This window comes from Scyliorhinus torazame, chromosome 9 (assembly GCF_047496885.1).
Source record: "Scyliorhinus torazame isolate Kashiwa2021f chromosome 9, sScyTor2.1, whole genome shotgun sequence".
In the NCBI taxonomy this organism is placed as follows: Eukaryota; Metazoa; Chordata; class Chondrichthyes; order Carcharhiniformes; family Scyliorhinidae; genus Scyliorhinus; species Scyliorhinus torazame.
The window spans coordinates 51,831,017-51,845,026 of record NC_092715.1 but is presented as its reverse complement, the minus strand read 5'-3'; the positions used below and the strand labels follow the sequence as shown (position 1 = coordinate 51,845,026).

General features: G+C 45.9%; 1 protein-coding gene across 1 annotated transcript in view; it reads left to right on the top strand.

Annotated features, from left to right (window-relative positions):
- LOC140429965 (EF-hand calcium-binding domain-containing protein 6) overlaps nt 1–14,010 on the top strand; it is a 168,524-nt gene that overhangs the window by 139,328 nt on the left and 15,186 nt on the right. The window contains exon 14 of the mRNA XM_072517552.1: nt 577–687. Coding sequence (XP_072373653.1) covers nt 577–687 — 111 coding nt within the window. The remainder of the gene's footprint in view (nt 1–576; nt 688–14,010) is intronic.

Sequence of the window (14,010 nt, the reverse complement as noted above, 5' to 3'; positions counted from 1 at the left end):
GGGTTTGTTAAACGTTTATTAAATTGTACTCTGGTTATGGTATTCTGTTCTTGTTCAACAATTGTAGAATATCAACATCGTCTTCTTTAGCTCCTATTATATCAAGAATATTTTGTTCAAACTCTTATGAATTTATCCACGTATGCAAATAGGGATAAATGTCTTGGGTGCTCAAAAAGCTCCTGCTACACTCCTAAGTTTTAACATGCTGACAAAATCCTTTTGGAAGCCTTTTTCTAGTTCACTTGTTTAAGTTAGTATGAGTGGTTAACTGCAATGAATAACTTCATAAGCTACAAACCCATCTGATTTGTTTGGCTGTATAATATGGATCTGCAGCCATCAGATAGGCTATACTTACGGATGGATTGCCTAGTAGAATTTCTTTCTTTTTGAGATCTGGAGCCATCAAAACCCTGATTAACCTCTGATATTCATGTGGTGCTCTTGATCTTGAAGACAGATTCTGTAACAAAAAGTTAACGGCTGCCATATGCCGAGTGTTTTGTGGGTACTGCTGACCTGAAAGTGAACTTGCTCTTTGACTGCTGTTTTCTTCTTTTTTTCCTCTTGCAGGTTTGGTGTGGAGATTACTGATGAAGAGTTTGAGCTGTTCATTGACAGAATCGCCCTTGATGAAGACGGAAATGTCCGGTACCCACAATTCATGGCCATGTTTGACTCGAGGTATGGCTTTATTTTTGGTTCCTTTTGGGGGCAGATTTGGAAACCTCCTTTCAACTCTAAGCCAGCAACAAAATGTACTTTAAATTGACGTTTTTATCTCACATGCTGCTTTGACAGCTTTACATACCTGAAATCGGTTCAACGTTTATCCAGGGGATCAGTGGACCTCTGTCTTGATTGATACAATACTGTACATAGTGCATCTAATTCCTTTTTGTTCCTCCCACATTGTGAGTCTTAAGACAATGAAAATATATTTGTTTATATTCATTTGAAAATTAAGTTGGATTTATTTGAGGAATAACAATTATATCCACAGTTCCTTGGCTAATGTTTTCACTTTACTCAATGTGGATGGCCTTAAAGAAATAAAACTGGGAAATGGTATTCTTCGAGGTGTAAATAATACCATGTTGATAAGTGTGATTGTACCATTATTATTAACATAACAGGTGTATCAGGAAAATAAAGTGAGTCAGCAGCTCTTTCGAATAAAACAGTCGCCCCTTGATACACTCTCAGTAACAAACCAACTCTTGACAAGAAAGTGACCCACATGGGCTCTGAAAGTTTTGGTACATTCACCCTCACTGCATTTGAACTGAGTTTACTTTAAATAATTGCCGTTGAATGTAAAGTACATTTTTAAAATCCATGAGTAATTTGCAGCTCTTCAGAAATAACAGTCATGATAAGAATATCAACATGAGAAGCCTTCTAGCAATCACTCTGTTTCTTAATTCTTGTTAAGCAGGGGATTTAATTCAAATTCAATTGGTAATGACTGTTATAAAACATGAGAGATCCATAAACGCTAAAACCTTCTTCCATCGTTAAATTATCTTCCCAGAGGCCTTAGACTTTGCCTTTGTGTGGTCTTATTTTTTTTTAATATGTAAAAGTATCCAGTAAACAGCTGGTGCTAAGTAGATATTAAACGTGTGTGGGAACTACGGGCAGAAAATCCAAACAAATTTAGATTCAGTGCACTGGTTTTCCATTTTTTTTTATTAAAAAGGGGGAAAAAAGTGACTGTTAGAAATGCTGGAAAAAAATTTAGTACTGGTCAGGCTTGGGGGGAAAACAATAGCACAGTGTTGTCGCGGGCTGCTTCCAGGACCTTGATATTCTTCCCATGTCAGTATAACCACTACTGGGAGGTAGCTCGATTAAGGATTACCATATCATTAATAGTATCCATGACTTTTGTTCAAAGGCTACTTGTGTGATGTTGCCTTGTGGATGAAGCTGCTTAATCCTCCGAGCCGCAGCTGTAGAGAGGGGCTTCTTCACAGCCGCCCACACTGACTTCCCTGTCCCCCTAAATCGATTCAAGAAGAAAAAAAAAGACTGAAACAACAATCAACTCAAACAGAGTAAAAAGAAACATCCATTCTACATTTCCACATTCATCCACAAACCCCGATCCCTGCCAATGTTTTCCATTCATCCCATCTCCATCATCCCATCGCTGCTAGGATGGTGGCCGGCTTAGAGCTGGAGCCAAGGATTTTCTCTCTCTCTTTCTCCACATATATATTATATATTTATTTCTTCCATCTCTCTCGCCACATATATATTTATTTCTTCCATCTCTCTCTTCACGTACATATTTCTTCCATTTCTCTCTCTCCACATATATATTTATTTATTTCATCGCTCCACATATATATTTATATCTTCCATCTCTCTCTCTTCATATATATATTTATTTTAGTGGGCAGCCGGTAGCACAGTGGTTAGTACAGTTGCTTCACAGCTCCAAGGTCCCAGGTTCGATTCCCCGCTGGGTCACTGTCTGTGCGGAGTCTGCACGTTCTCCCCGTGTCTGCGTGGGTTTCCTCCGGGTGCTCCGGTTTCCTCCCACAGTCCAAAGATGTGCAGGTTAGGTGGATTGGCCATGATAAATTACCCTTAATGTCCAGAAAAGTTGGGTGGGGTTACTGGGTTACAGTGATAGGGTGGAGGTGTGGGCTTATGTAGGGTGCTATTGCCAAGGACTGGTGCAGACTCGATTGGTCAAATGGCCTCCTTCTGCACTGTAGGTTCTATGATTCTATTTCTTCCATCTCTCTCGTCACATATATATTTATTTCTTCCATCTCTCTCTCTTACATATATATTTAATTCTTCCATCTCTCTTAATTCTTCCATCTCTCTCTCTTCACATATATATTTATTTCATCCATCACTCTCTCTTCACATATGTATTTATGTCTTCCATCTCTCTCTCTCTCTTCACATATATATTTATTTTTTCCATCTCTCTCTTCACATATATATTTATTTCTTCCATCTCTCTCTCTCTTCACATATATATGTGTGTATTTCCTTTCTCTCCAACTTTGTGTGACAGATTTTCAATGTGTAACCATTAGCCTCACTGAATCAGCACCCCAGCCCCTGAGGTCGTGTCTTACACGGAGCCCCCACTGTGGCAGGCAGCTTTGGGTCAGCAGGGCTGAAGGCAGCAACACGCACTGAAATTTTCCACCCCTTCATTATTCCTGCACTGCCAACCCCGGGGCTCTTGTACTTCAGATGTTTCCCCACTTGGCCGTCTTTCGAACCCGACTAACGCACACCTCATGTCAAATTAGCCCTCCTGCCGCTGCAGGGGAACACGCTCGGGTCTCAAATGAATGCTAATAGCCGCCGTGTGAACAATATGTTTAGCTCGTCAGGCTGATTCTCAAAACATAGTTGTGTCTCTGTAAACAAGCTGCCCACAGCAGGGTGTTTTTTGTTTGCTTGCGGTAATTCTGAATAAGAAAGGGCGAGCCGGCGAAAATGGAAAGTGACTTTGTTAAATGAACGCACTGCCGCTTCCAGGAACGACTTCATTTTACCACATCACCGAATGCTCACATCTTGTTACTGGCGCGCGTTCATTCGCTCCCTCGCCACATCCCACATTCGTCTCCTCAAACCCCCCCGCCGTCTGAATGCTGAAACGCCGCTGACAGGAACTCTTTGCCAGGTTTGTGCGGCGGTGTGTCAAACAACATAGATTTATTTTATTCCAGTTTCTCTCCTGCTGCAGGGGTCTAAATTTCATCGTCTAATCGCAGAGAGGGGAGCAAATTACCGGACACAAAACCCCACCTTTATCCGCCCTAAAATGTGTCTTTTCTCTCAGCCCCAACACCTGCATCTCTGCACCCACTTTGCATGGAGAGCGAGGTGCCAATCGCAAATACATATATTAATAAATTAACAATGAAACAATCATTTAATCCTGACCCCTCCTTTGCAATTGTGATTTGGTGTTCTGAAGTAATTTCGCCATTGGTAATTATTTCGATAAAGTCCTCAGTTTACTTGCTAAGTGTCAGGCTAATTTCCGTATTGTTTTCGCTTGGCTAATTCTGTCTGACCCCGGGTCGCCCGCACCGACCGTGTCTCTCGTGGAGGCTCCGAGTGATCCCCCTGTTCAAATAGATGGGAAGTGCCTGTCATTGGCCTGCGGACAAAAGCCTTCCGCGTTTGCAGCTAACAGCCTCCCCAAAAAGCAGCCAAACCACCGTTCACCCAAGCGCAAGAAAAGCTCATTTAGTGATTGTCCTTTGTTTTTCCCATTCATGGCCAACTTGTCGGGTTGACCGGTGTCAAGTTTGTCAGGTGTTGAGCTGCCACTCATTCTCACACAAGACATGGCGACTCTATCAGCAACCACGCTCCCTCCGCCTCATGCGCTCGCCTTTCTGATAACCTTTATGGGCAGAGCCTTTTCAACGTCATGCTAATGAGTAAATTCCCCTGTTACCATGGGCCAGACTACTTTTGATGCACAAGGCTACTAAGGTCACTTTCCACTCTGCATCAACATTGTCATTAAGTTGAACCTGAGCGATGAATGGATAAGGGACAGTATTGTAGGTACTGCCCAATCCCACTCAATGGAGACTTATTAATGACAGATAATGATGGAAGAACAGAAGAGTGTTTGTCGAGGAAGGTTTCTGAGGATTTTGCTGAATCAGACTGAGAAAGGCTGATCTTCGTGGATGATTAGAAAATAGGTGATGGTCAAAAGTTTGGCCCCGGATGAAAGGGGGAAGATGAAATGCATTTAAAAATTAATTTGCTCTGACGTCTCATGTGCTTTTCAGCACTGCCGTTACTTTATTAGTTTTAGCCACTTCTCATCTGTAACACGTGTAATGATTGCCCTATAAAATAATATCTGTTGTGAGGTGAGAAAGATTTATGAAACTCAAAGCAAATGATAAATGGCCGTTAGTTCTATACCAGTGGGTGACAGAATGGCATTTTACCCATCGTTTGCGCTATTTAATGGGAAGTACAATATATTGGTGATGTGGGTACACTGACACTGATGTGCTGCTGCCAACTGACAGTATAACTTAGAGTCAGGCTGTGACCTGACTCAGAATCTCAATGGTCTTAGGATCTTTGTGACAGGTAGTTTCATAACACTTTTGCTTGATGCCAAATTTGGTATCAATCCAGTGCGCTGTCTAACCTGGCTTAAGTTGTGATCAGTGAAGGCCTAGGTCCTCCCACTGTACTTTGTACACTTACACCAAGTCATTTTAATATTGAAAGAGCAGATACTTCTACTCAAACTGTCTGAACATTAAAAATTTACATCTGCTTGTATATATCAGCTTGCTTCAGCAGTGTCATCCAGCCCTGTGACAACAACATGCATTTATCAAGCACCTTTTTATTCCAATTAAGGAGCAATTTAGCGTGGCCAGACCACCTCACCCGGTGCGGAGGGGGGCAGGGAAGGTGGAGGACATCCTTGTGAACCTGTTCCTGGGCCTGGCAAAGCGTGCCATTTATAGGTCCAGGTAGTGGGAGACCAAGGGAGTCGTCCGGCCAGACTGTCTGCCCCACTTCTGTGGCTACATTTGTGCTGGGTGTCCCTGGAAAGGGAGCATGCAGTGTCCACGGGTACCATCAAGGCCTTCCATGCCCGGTGGGCACGGCAGGGGTTGGGGTGCTTTATTGACCCCTTTAATTGCACTCTTATTTGATGTTTTTAAGTTTCCGTTGATCGTTGTTATGTTCGGGCGGTGCCCCTAACAGAAGAGGCCATTTTTTGCTTTGTCCCTAAGTTTGTTTCCTTCTGTTTTGTTGGTGGACCTCAAAAGAGAGGCCAGTCCACCTACCCTGCACATTATTTGGGTTGTGGGGGTGAGACACACACAGGGAGACTATGCAATCTCCACACGGACAATGACCCGAGGCCGGGATCGAACCCGGATCCTCGGCGCCACCGTGCCGCCCTATATAGCATCTTTTACATAGTAAAAGATCCCAAGTTGCATCACAGGCGGGTTAGCAAACAAAATTTGATACCGAGCCACATGAGGGAATATGAGGACAGATGACCAAAGGAAACAGTCAAAGAGTTAGGTTTTAGGAGCGGCTGAAAGGGAAGCAGAGTGCCCTAGGGCGAGAATTCCAGAGCTTAGGAGTTTACCAGTGAAGACATAGCCACTAATGGTGATGCAATTAAAATTGGTGCCACACGAGTCGAGAATTGGCTGAATGCTGATATCTCAGAGGGTTGTCGTGATAGGAAAGGATAAAGTCATGGAGGAATTTGAAAACAAGGTTGAGAATTTTAAGATTGAGGTATTGCAGGTCAGCAAGCAGAGAGATAGTAAACAGGATTTGCTGCAAGTCAGGATTAAGGCAGGAGAGATATGGATGTGCTTACATTTGTGTGTGTGTGTGTTGGGGAGGCTGGAGAGAGTTACGACCCCAAAGAAAGATTGGAACAGCATTGTCAATGGTGGTCAGTACATAGTTCTCCTCCATGTATCGTCCTGACTTGACATGTATCATCATTCCTTCATTGTTGTTGGGTGAAAATCTGCCATCTCCTTGGAAGCATTGTAACCACAAGGGCGACATTGATTCTAAGAAACACCTTTGAAGGTAATTAGGAGTTTGGCAGTGTCATCCGAAACCAGTGAACAAATATATTGAAAAGCATATATGCACAGAGCTCTCCCATTTAGTCTCACTTAGTATTTTCGGATATGTAGCCTCCATCCATGGGGATTCATTGGTTTTGAGTCGTTGAGCTTTTCTTTGGAAGTCATGAAAGTGACATCCAATCATTAAGTTTACCTCTTTTAATAGCTTGCTTGTGACTGGCAACGTTTCACGAGTTTTCACGAGTTTCATGAATAAATCATTTCATGAAATAATATTTTGATCTGTTAATTATTTTAGTTAATCATTAGCTGCATCTCTATTTAAATCCTTAAGGAATGAACGTTCTCTTCAAATGATCCTCTTGCTATTACATATTAAATTAAACAATGTAAAAATTATAATATGGAAATGGACTATTTGGTACAACTAATATATGTTTTCTTAAAACTCGTTGACAGTTCCTTGCAGTCCAATTTTTGAGACCATATTTTTATTTATTATAATCTTCTGGGCTTTCTGCTGTTTCCCACACTCCACTCAGCTTCGCTTGCCCACCCTTCTGCTCTTCCCCTAAAGGATTGCCAACCCATTGGGATTGTCCTGGAGTTTCAAGGAACTAGCGATCATCTCCCAGGCACTGCTAGGAGCAACCTGAGAAAACAAAATCATCTTTGGGGTTGAAAATATAGATTGCAGATGGCAAAATGTGCTATTTGAGTGACAGACAAGAATCATACAACTGGGTAACAGTGCTTAATTTCCAATTGGTGTTGAAAAACTGTTCTGCATGAATGGCTTGAGTGTGTTGGAGTAGAAAGTCAAGCAACCAGAGTTGGAAATCCTATTCCCCTCTCTGCCTTCCATTTCTACTCCACACACCCCAATCCCTGCCCTGTTTACCTTCGCCCTTCCTGCACCTTCCCTTTTGCTCCCCCATCCTCCTCTCTGCCTCCTTGTCCCCCTCTTTTTTTTCTGCTTTCTTCCTCTCCTTCCCTCCCACCTCTTTCCACTTTCCTCCCCCTCTTTCCCTCTTTAATCCTACCCTTCTTCTCTTTGCTGCTCCCTCCTAGTGCCTACCCCCTCCACCTGAACTCACCTATCCCTTCCCCAGATCCATGTTTACAGTTTTTGTTTACAGTTATGTTTGGTTGAAGCAGTTCAGCCACCTTCCCCACTCCTGCTCACCTGCTTGGCTACAACTCTCTCCGAACCACAATGGCTTTTTCCTCTCACCTCCCTCAGGACGCGACCTCCCCTTTACTTTACCCTCGCCCACTACTGTACCTTCTTCTTCGGACTTAATATCGCACTCTGCTCTACCATCCACCATGACCTCCAAGTTTCTCTGCTTCCTCCTTACCCATAATGTCTAAATGTGCTCTGTTTTCTCTATAACATCCTCTCCATCTCACCTCTATCCCACTCTACTTTCCCTCTCCACACTGTTCTAATTTCACTCCTTAAGACTCATACCCTCAGAGCAGCAGTCGTCCCTCAGTTCAGGTCAGTTCTCCTCATTCGTCTAACCCCACTTGAACTACGGAGTCCACTTAATTTTAGCTCCCGGTTGTGGAAAACAAAATAGTGTTCTCTCGTCAGTGACACATCGGGCTACATGAATGAATAATGAAGTTTCCCATCCAAGTCTATGGACACCATTGGCAGGAGACAGTAGAAGGCCATATTCTGTTGCAGTTGAGGATAAATTCCTCAAAAGGTAGTGGTACAGTAAGTCATTCGGAAAGCCAATAAAACTTTATCGTTATTGTGAGGGGAATTGATTACAAAAGTAGGGAGGTTATCAGTTGTACAGGGCATTAGTGAGGCCATATCTGTGTCATGTACTTGTCTCTTTATCTAAGGCACCCCAGTCCATGGTCAATTCCATCCCCACTTCACCCGGAGTCGCAACACAGTTGAAATTAACTTTTATTTTAAAATACCCGAGGTCTTCAGCTGCCCAATAACTACAGTCACCAGGTTTGTAAATTTAAACACAAATAATTTTATTATTAACAGTAACTATAATTAAATAGGTAAACAAATACAACTGGTTAACTATTATTTAGTGCGGGATTTACAGACCAACCACTGCCTGTTTTTCGGTGGCGGAGGCACCCCGCCATTGTCAACAGGATTTCCCAGTGACAGCATCCTTTGTCGCTGTGAAACCCGTGCGCCCAGGTGGGACCGGAATTTCCCACCGGCGTGAACGGTCGATAAATTACCCCCATAATCTCTACCCTTTTGGCTCCACCCTCTATACACACGCACATGCGCACAGACAAATAAACACAGAGGGGAAAGAGGGGTGTAAAATAATGATGAAAGTAAAAGGATAAGAGTCTTTGTTTCAGATGGATGTCTTCCAATTAGTTTCTTCTTCAATCCAGGCTTTCAGTTGGATGTTATCTTTTCTTTCACCTTGTAATGGTTTTCACTGCAGATTCACAGAAATAGCAAGTAGCTAGCACTCAAGAGAGGACGAGAGAGAGGCAACTCCTTGCTTCAGGGTCCAGAAACCTCTGCCTTCAGACAGTAGGCAGCAGAACAGAGAGAGAGAGAGCTGCTTCCACCTTGAGGGCCCAGTGGCTTCTTTTGGGTTTTCTCCGAAAGACCCCACTGACAGGAACCAATCGCTGTCTATTAGAATACTGTCCCTGGCTAATCCATTGGCCAGCAGCCAACCATTCAAAACAAACCTCTCCAAACTCTTGGGGACCATAAAGTCTGGATTTTTCAGCCCAAAATAACAATAATAATCTTTATTGTCACAAGTAAGCTTACATTAACTCTGCAATGAAGTTACTGTGAAAAGCCCCTAGTCGCCACATTCCGGCACCTGTCCGGGTACACAGAGGGAGAACTCAGAATGCCCAAATTACCTAACAGCACGTCTTTTGGGACCTGTGGGCGGAAACCGGAGCACCCGGAGGAAACCCAGGCAGACACGGGGAGAACGTGCAGACTCCGCACTGACAGTGACCCAAACCAGGAATCAAACCTGGGACCCTGGCACTGTGAAGCAACAGTGATAACCACTGTGATACCGTGTAGCCTTACAAAACTCTATAACACAATGTACTATTTTGACACTTTATGTTCCTCACTTCCTCTGCTTGACTTAAAGGTATGTCTCCATTAACGATCCATGTACCATTAACGATAACAACAAAATAAAAGAAATAGGAACTGAGGGAATCAACAGAAAGGGCTCTTATAATGTAAATGCACTGGAGTCAGTTCAGAGAAGGGTTACTAGAGCAATACCAGGGATGGGTGGGTTGTCTTATGAGGAAAGATCAGACAGGTTAGGTTTGTATCCGCTGGAGTTTAGAAGAGTAAGAGACGACTTACTGAAATCTTTAAGATCCTGATGGGTATTGACAGGGTGGATGTAGAGAGGATGTGCCCTCTTGTCAAAGGGGGTGGGTGGCAATGAGATGAGGAGGCGCTGTTGTTGGGGGGATACAGGGAGGGGGGGGGAGTTTGTCACCTGTTGCTAGGATTGGCTTTTGTATTTTTGTTTTTGTTTTTTAAAATATTTTTTATTCTCCTTTTTCACATTTTCTCCCAAATTTACACCCATCAACAATAAACAATAATCAGTAACAAATCTGTCAATCCCCATAACAATAACAACGATCCCATCCTCCCACCAACCCCCAAACATTAGCCTGCATGTTCACATAAACAAATGACAAAAAGGAATCAGGAATCACCCATAGTCACCATTAACACACACCGCCCCCCCCCACCCAACCCTCCCACCCACCCTCCCCCCAACTGATGTTCGATGTTATCCAGTTCTTGAAAGTGCATAATGAATAATGCCCATGAATTGTAAAACCCCTCCATCCTTCCCCTCAGTTCAGACTTAACCTTCTCAAGAGTCAAGAATTCCAACAGGTCCCCCCGCCACGCCAGGGCACAGGGTGGAGAGGTTGCTGTCCAACCCATCAGGATCCACCTTCGGGTGATCGACAAGGCGAAGGCTACACATCTGCCTCCGCACCCGTTTCCAACCCTGGCTGGTCCGACACCCCGAATATAGCCACCCGGGGGCCTGGGTCCAGTTTCACGTGCACCACTTTAGACATTACCCCAAAATCCTCCTTCCAGTAATCCTCTAGCTTTGGACAGGACCAAAACATATGAACGTGATTAGGCCCCCCCACCCCCCCACCCCCCCCCCCCCCCCCCCGCCCCCGCAACGTTCACACACATCTTCCACTCCCTCAAAGAATCGGCTCATCCTCGCCCTCGTGAGGTGTGCTCTGTATACCACCTTCAGCTGTATCAGCCCCAACCTCGCGCACGCGGTGGAGGCATTCACTCTCCAGAGCACCTCACACCAGAACCCTTCCTCCATATCCTCTCCCAACTCTTCCTCCCACTTTGCTTTGATCCCTTCCAGTGGTGCCTTCTCCTCTTCCAAAATAGCTCCGTAAACCGCTGACACTACCCCCTTCTCCAGTCCTCCTGTCGTCAGCACCTCCTCTAGCAATGTGGGACCGGGAAGCTCTGTATCACCTTTCTGACAAAATCTCGAACCTGCATGTATCTAAACATTTCCCCTGCTCCAGCCCATACTTTGCTTCCAGCTCCTTCAGTCCTGCAAATCGACCCCTAAGAAACAAATCTTTTAGTGTCTTAATCCCCTTCTCCTCCCATTTCCGAAAATTTCCATCCCACCTCCCTGGCTAAAATCTGTGGTTCCCCTGAATCGGCATTTCCCTTGACCCTGCTCCCAACCCGAAGTGTTGGCGAAACTGCCTCCAAATTCTCAATGAAGCTATTACTACCGGACTCCCTGAGTATTCCCCCGGGGCTATCGGGAGCAGCGCTGTTGCCAGTGCATTCAATCCCGACCCCCTGCACAAACTCTCCTCCATTCTGACCCACTGGGAGTCAACCCCTCTGACCCAGCTCCGCACCTTCTCCACATTCGCCGCCCAGTAGTAGTACAACAAGTTCGGGAGACCCAAACCCCCTGCCTGCCTTCCCCTCTGTAGCAGCACCTTTCTAACTCTGGCCACCTTCCCTCACCATATGAACAACGTAATCCTTCCCTCAATCTCTCTGAAAAAAACCCTTGGCAGGAAAATCGGCAGGCATTGAAAGATAAACAGAAATCGCGGCAAAACGTTCATTTTAACCACCTGTAGCCGACCCGCCAGTGACCGAGGGAGACTGTCCCACCTTGCCAGATCAGCTTTCACTCTCCCCACCAAACTAGAAATGTTGTTCCTGCGGAGCCCCCCCCCCCCCCCACTCCCGGGCAACCTGCATCCCCAGGTACCTAAAGTGAGACCCTGCCCTACGGAATGGCAACCCCCCCCACCCCAGCACCCACCCCTGGCCGAGACACCACAAAGTACTCATTCTTGTCTAGATTTAATTTGTACCCCGAGAAAGACCCAAACTCTCGATGCAGCTCCAATATTCCCCCTATCGACACACTCGGTTCCGACATGTATAACAGCAAGTCATCGGCATATAAGGACACCCTATGCTCTATCCCCCCCCCCACCCCCCCACCCCCTCACCATTCCTTTCCATACCCCCAAACTTCTTAATGCGATGGCCAACGGCTCAATTGCGAGTGCAAACAGCAAGGTGGGACATAGGACATCCCTGCCTAGTCCCACGGTGGAGAGAAAAGTATCTCGAGCTGATGTTGTTTGTGTGGACACTCGCCCTCAGCTCCTTGTATAGTAGCTTTACCCAGTTCACAAATCTTGGTCCAATCCCAAACCGCTCCAGAACTGCCATCAAGTACCTCCATTCTACCCGGTCAAATGCCTTCTCAGCGTCCAATGCCACAACCACCTCTGTTTCCTTCCCCTCTGCCGATGCCATAACCACGTTCAATACCCTTCTAACGTTTGAAAAGAGCTGCCTCCCTCTCACGAACCCCGTCTGATCTTCACCTATCACCTTCGGGAGACACTCCTCCAGCCTACCCGCCAGTACCTTCGCCAATACTTTTGCGTCCACATTCAGAAGCGATATGGGCCTCTACGATCCACACTCCGTCGGATCCTTATCTTTTTTTAGCAACAGGGAAATCGACGCCTGCCCCAATGTTTGTGGCAACACCCCCTTCCCTATCGCCTCTTCAAACATCCCTGCCATCAGGGCCACTAGCTTGTTCTTGAATTTTTTATAATATTCCACCGGAAACACATCCGGCCCTGCCACCTTCCCCGACTGCATCCTCCCAATCTCATCTTTTATCTCCTGCTCCACTATCGCTCCTTCTAATGTAGCCCTGTCCCCCTCCCCTAACCTCGGGTACTCCAACCCATCCAGAAATTCCTGCATCTCACTGTCTCCCCCAGGTGGCTCTGACCTGTACAACCTCTCATAAAATTCCTCAAAAACCTTGTTAATCAGACCCGGAACCACCACCAACTTCCCTGCCCTATCCCTCACCTGAACAATTTCCCTTGCCGCTGCTGTGGGGAGGGACTGGAACTTGGTGCAGGAGCCAAGGTGGGACAGGCCTTATCTCCATATTCGTAAACTGCCCCCCTTGCTCGTCTCAGTTGGCACACCGCCTTCCTGGTATATAGTCTGTCAAAGCTCGCCTGTAGTTCCTTCCTCTTTTCCAGCTTTGCTGGATCTCCATCTTCTGCATAATTCCTATCTACCTCCAACATCTCATCTATTACCCTCTGCCGCTCCAAGCTCTCCTCTTTGTCCACACTGGCCTTAAACAAAATCACCTCCCCCCTCACCACTGCCTTTCGAGCCTCCCAGACAGCTGCCTTTGACACCTCACCCGTACAGTTGAAACCTACATATTCCATAATTACCTTTTCAATTTTGTCACAGAACACTTGGTCCCCCAAAAGTCCCACATCTAATTTCCACCCCGGCCTCTGTGCTACCCACTTCTCCAGTACCATATCCACCCAATGCGGAGCATGATCTGACACTGCAATTGCCGAGTATTCCGACCCCTTGACCCCAGCCAGCAAAGTCTTCCCCACCACAAAAAAGTCGATCCGCGAGTATACCTTATGGACTGCTGAGAAAAACGAGTACTCCCGTTCCCTCGGGTGCAGAAACCTCCAAGGGTCCACCCCTCCCATTTCCACCATTAGTCCAGCCAACGCCTTCGCCCCCCCCTGATGGGACCAGCGAGCACGGCCGTGACCTGTCCCACCTTGGCTCCTGCACCAAGTTCCAGTCCCTCCCCACTATCAGTTCGTGTGTGTCCAAGTCGGGGATGGCCCCAAACACCTTCCTCGCGAATCCCACATCGTCCCAATTGGGGCCGTACACTCTTAACAGCGCCACTAATCTCCCCTCCAGCGCCCCTGTCACAATCACATATCTACCCCCCTGATCTGTCACCACCTTCTCCATCTGGAAGCGTACTCTTTTGCTGACCGT